The 5,489-nt window shown below is 42.6% G+C and overlaps 1 protein-coding gene across 9 annotated transcripts in view; it reads left to right on the top strand.

Moving 5' to 3' along the window:
* YEATS2 (YEATS domain containing 2) overlaps window positions 1–5,489 on the top strand; it is a 101,471-nt gene that overhangs the window by 20,109 nt on the left and 75,873 nt on the right. For all 9 annotated transcript variants that reach the window (XM_032298454.1, XM_032298458.1, XM_032298460.1 and 6 more), the window contains exon 6: window positions 1,563–1,678. In XM_032298454.1, the coding sequence (XP_032154345.1) occupies window positions 1,563–1,678 (116 nt within the window). The remainder of the gene's footprint in view (window positions 1–1,562; window positions 1,679–5,489) is intronic.

The raw sequence follows: 5,489 nt of genomic DNA, 5'->3' as shown, positions 1-5,489 counted from the left end.
CTCTTGTTCCCCAGGCTGGAGTGCAATGGCGCGATCTCGGCTCACCGCAACCTCCGCCTCCTGGGTTCAGGCAATTCTCCTGCCTCAACCTCCTGAGTAGCTGAGATTACAGGCACGCGCCACCAGGCCCAGCTATTGTTTTGTATTTTTAGTAGAGACGGGGTTTCACCATGTTGACCAGGATGGTCTCGATCTCTTGACCTCGTGATCCACCCGCCTCGGCCTCCCAAAGTGCTGGGATTACAGGCTTGAGCCACCACGCCCGGCCAATTTTTTATATTTTTAGTAGAGATGGGGTTTCACCATGTAGGATGGTCTTGATCTCCTGACCTTGTGATCTGCCTTTCTTGGCCTCTCAAAGTGCCGAGATTACAAGTGGGAGCCACTGAGACTGGCCTACTCTGAATTTCTTGATAAAATATTTGATTATAGAGTCGTTATTGGATTAGAGCAGTGATTTTTCTCAGCCAGGTGTTCTGTGATAGCGGAAATTTCCAAGTTATTTTCCACATACCTAGACATCAAGTGTTTGATTTATTTTTGATAAAAATATGTTTGCATTTATTTTTCTGATTATTAACTCATGTTCATTTTTGAAAATTGTTAAATAAAATATGGAAAAGTGAAAAAGAGTAGAAAATTCATTCATGAGGCTACCACCCGAAGTCAGACTTCTTAACTGTTTGGATTTACCTTTTTTTTTTTTTTTTGGAGTCTTGCTTTGTTACCCAGGCTAGGGTACAGTTGTGTGATCTCAGCTCACTGCAACTTCTGCCTCCTGTGTTCAAGCGATTCTTCTGCCTCAGCCTCCCGAGTGGCTGGGATTACAGGCGTGAGCCACCATGCCTGGCTAATTTTGTATTTTTAGTAGAGACGGGGTTTCTCCGTGTTGGTCAGGCTGGTCTCAAATTCCCAACCTCAGGTGATCTGCCCACCTCAGCCTCCCAAAGTGCTGGGATTACAGGCATGAGCCACCATGCCCGGTACGGATTGACCTTATCTTTCCAGTATCTTTCCTGGGCAAATATTACATGTGTTTTCCTTTTTTTAGTTAAAAAGAATTTAGGAGGTTAGGTGCAGTGGCTCATGCGTGTAATCCCAGCACTTTGGGAGGCCGAGGCGGGCGGATCACCTGAGGTGAGTTTGAGACCAACCTGGCTGTTAGAAAAGGTTAGAAAGAAGGTAAATTCCATTGACCCCTTTCTTTCTGTTCCCATTTCCCAGAAGTAACCATTGTAATAGTTTATTGTGTATCCTTCCAAATCCTATTTGCATATCCAAAGCAGATGTATGTAACTATTAAAAACATACAGGGAATTGCAGTATATAAACTTTGTACAAATTAGGCACCATTTATAGTGCATTTTCTTTCTTTTTTTTGTATCTAGCAAAATACAGTGCGTTTTTAAAATGCTTTGAGAGGTGCCATGAAGCCAAAGAATTTTATAATTTTTTAAAAAAAGTCTTAGTTATTCCATTTATACTTTTTATGGTTTTGTGGTTTCTGTCCTACTGAAAATTGTTGGAAATGAGAATGCATGTTGATTATGACTCTTTTTCAGGATACTTCTAGTGTCGCTGGCTCCCATAAAACAGAACAGCGGAATGCCGATCTCACAGGAGATGAGACTTCACGACTTTTTGTAAAGAAAACAATAGTAGTGGGCAATGTGTCTAAGTGAGTATCCAGTTGAATTTATTTTTATTTGTCCATTTATGTTAATACTTTGGCACCAATACTCTCATTGTAATATTACAGTAGGAAGAGGCCTCAAGGATTCTTTTTCCCAAGCCTTTAGTTGTTTAAAAAGTAAACCACAATGTAGAAACTTTATTAGGATAATTGTGCTCATTAGTGAGCACAGTCAGAATTTGAATCTAGGTCTCCTGTTTTTCTTTTATTTTGAGACAGAGTTTCACTCTTCTTGGCTGGGCTGGAGTGCAGTGGTGTGACCTCAGCTCACCTCAACCTCCGCCTTGCAGGTTCAAGTGATTCTCCTGCCTCAGCCTCCCTAGTAGCTGGGGTTACAGGTGTACAACACCACGTCTGGCTAATTTTGTATTTTTTGTAGAGATGGGATTTCACCACTTTGGTCAAGCTGGTGTCTAACTCCTGACCTTGTGATCTGCCTGTCTTGGCCTCCCAAGGTGCTGGGAGTACAGATGTGAGCCATCATGCCTGGCCTTTTTAAAAAAAAAATCCTTTTATTACTCTTTCACCCAGTCTGGAGAGCAGTGGCTCAGTCTTGGCTCACTGCAACCTCTGCTTCCCAAGTTCAAGTGATTCTTCTGTCTCAGCCTCTGGAGTAGCTGGGATTACAGGCGCATGCCACCATGCCTGGCTAATTTTTGCATTTTTTGTAAAGACGGGGTTTTATCATGTTGGCCAGGCTGGTGCTGAACTCCTGACTTCATGATCCGCCTGCCCTGGCCTCCTAAAGTTCTGAGATTACAGGCGGGAGCCACCCCACCCAGCTTTATTACTCTTTTTAAACAAATAGCCCCAGGGTCAGGGCACCTAGGTCTCCTAACTTCCTTTTGGATATTATTTCCTTTGTACTGCCTCTATACAGTGCCATTCTGCCTTGCCTTGCACAATATCCACAAAGGATAAATAAGGGGAAGGTGTTTGTTCCAAAATACTGCTAGAGAAGAGGCAGTATATTAACTCCTACACCTTCTTGTGTAGTTTGTAAAATGTGCTAAGTGTTAGTTATTTGAAAGCCAGTAGAGGACGGTAAATCCTCAGATCCTGCCCTCAGTTTGAATGTTCAATCTTCATTTTTGTCTCTACGTCTACATTCTTGCGTCTGCCATTGTTTTAGTCTCTTCCCAAACTGCTAATAGAGGCATACTCGAGACTAGGTAATTTATAAAAGGAAAGAGGTTTATGGACTCACAGTGCCACATGGCTGGGGAGGCCTCACAGTGCTGCATGGCTGGGGAGGCCTCACAGTCATGGCAGAAGGCAGAGGAGAAGCAAAGTCATGTCTTAAGTGGAGGCAGGCAAGAGAACTTGGGTAGGAGAACTCCTGTTTATAAAACCATAAAGACCCGTCCCCATGATTCCTGGTTACCTCCCACTGGGTCCCTCCCAGGACGTGTGGGAATTCTGGGAGCTACAATTCAAGATGAGATTTGGGTGGGGACATACCAAACCATATCAGCCATTTACTTGTAATTGGCACTTCCAAAGCTGAAACCAGATTCTTCTCCCTGGAAAACCTATTTCCTGTTCTTTTGTTTTGGTTTGAAATGGAAGAGTGTAAGTGTGGTGGGTTTCTTTGACTTGTGTTCTTCTTCAGAATCTTACAACAGGTCCTTTTTTGTGACTCGAAGGCAGACCAAAGAGATTTGTATCTAACAAGTCATCAGGACATGAGAATAAAGTAGATAAAGCCTTCTCAGTCACCTCTTTATATTAATACTTGGGCATAATACTCATATTATCCTGGTATTACAGCAGGAAGAGACCTCAGGGAATGTTTTTTTGAGCCCTTAGTGGCTTCAAAAGTGAACCAAGGTCCAGAGATTTGAGTCTCTGCCTTAGCGTGTCTGCCAGTCTTTCCCTTAGAATAAAACAGTGCTTGGTAGAAATTTCTAAGACATAAGCTCTTACACAAATATAATTGGCCAATTGTGTCACTGTGTGTAAGTTTGGAAGAATTTTTGACTACTATGAACCAGTTCTGTCTTTAGGGGCCTTAGTGAATTCTAAAAATGTTGATTTGGTTGCCCAAAATTGTTTTTAGTTCATAATAAAAGGTTGCTGAGCAGATTTTTTTTTTTTTTTTTTTGAGACGGAGTTTCGCTCTTGTTACCCAGGCTGGAGTGCAATGGCGCGATCTCGGCTCACCGCAACCTCCGCCTCCTGGGTTCAGGCAATTCTCCTGCCTCAGCCTCCTGAGTAGCTGGGATTACAGGCACGCACCACCATGCCCAGCTAATTTTTTGTATTTTTAGTAGAGACGGGGCTTCACCATGTTGACCAGGATGGTCTCGATCTCTTGACCTCGTGATCCACCCGCCTCGGCCTCCCAAAGTGCTGGGATTACAGGCTTGAGCCACCGCGCCCGGCCATGAGCAGATCTTAAAGGCAGAATTCCTCCAAGCTCCAGAGCCATGTACTTTACTGATATGATCTCAGGCTGCCTTCTTACCTTGTAGCAGCTTCATCATTTTTTGCCAAGTGTCTAGGGCTAGATAAAGACGTTGTAAATCCTCTCATAACATAAGAATGTTAAGTAAATATTTGGCCTAGATGTAAATAGTTGGAAGGGATTAAATTAATTTGATGGAGAAAAATTGATTACAGTGGTTAAGATTCTAAACGGTAACATATTTAACTAATTTCCTCATGAAGTTTTATTTGCTGATCCCTTCCTCATTAGGTATATTCATCTATGCTCTCTGTGATTTTTATCATATTATGTGGCCATTTTCTGTATTCAGATATTTTTCTCAAATCAGACTGGAGTCTCTTTAGGGTGGAAACTGTGTCTTACCTGGTTTTGTTTTGTTTTTTTCGAGATGTAGTTTCACTCTTGTTACCCAGCCTGGAGTGCAGTGGCGTGATCTCGGCTCACTGCACCCTCCACCTCCTGGGTTTGAGCAGTTCTCCTGCCTCAGCTTCCCAATTAGTTGGGATTACAGGCAGGCACTGCCACACCTGGATAATTTTGTATTTTTAGTAGAGATGGAATTTCACTATGTTGATCAGCCTGGTCTGGAACTCATGACCTTGGGTGAGCCACCCGCTTTGGCCTCCAAAAGTGCTGGAATTACAGACGTGAGTCACCATGCCCAGCCTTGTCTGGTTTTGTACCTTACAGTATTTATTTAGTAAATATTTGATTGATTAATTGATAAAAGGAGAAAAATATACACAAACCTGGTGAAATTAATTTTAAAAATTACTCATAGAAAAAAGAGAAGGCACAAATAATCTTCATAAAAAAGAAGGTATAACTGCAGGTGCTGTACCATTAAAGAGATGAGAAACCACTAACTTCTTTATGCCAATGCATTTAAATAATTAGATGATTGTGTAGCCCAAATCTTCTTATGGTCTAGTGGGTCTGCCTGAATTTACAGGCATGGCCTTTTCTGGGCTGACCTCTCTTGTAAAGATACTACCTCTTCCCATATCGTTCTATAGATAACAGTTAAAATCCCAACAGGGGGCTGGATGCAGCGGCTTACGCCTGTAATCCCAGCACTTTGGGGGGCTGAGGCAGGCGGATCACAAGGTCAAGAGATCAAGACCATACTAGCCAACATAGTGAAACCCGATCTCTACTAAAAATACAAAAATTAGCTGGGCGTGGTGGCACTTGCTTGTAGTCCCAGCTACTCGAGAGGCTGAGGCAGGAGAATCACTTGAATCCAGGAGGTGGAGGTTGCAGTGAGCCGAGATCGTGCCACTGTACTCTAGCCTGACGTCAGAGCAAGACTCCATCTCAAAAAAAAAAAAAAAAAAAAAAAAACAA

Source organism: Sapajus apella, unplaced genomic scaffold, assembly GCF_009761245.1.
Source record: "Sapajus apella isolate SASKATOON/1434 unplaced genomic scaffold, GSC_monkey_1.0 scaffold38, whole genome shotgun sequence".
NCBI lineage: Eukaryota > Metazoa > Chordata > Mammalia > Primates > Cebidae > Sapajus > Sapajus apella.
This window is presented reverse-complemented; position numbering and strand designations above follow the sequence as displayed.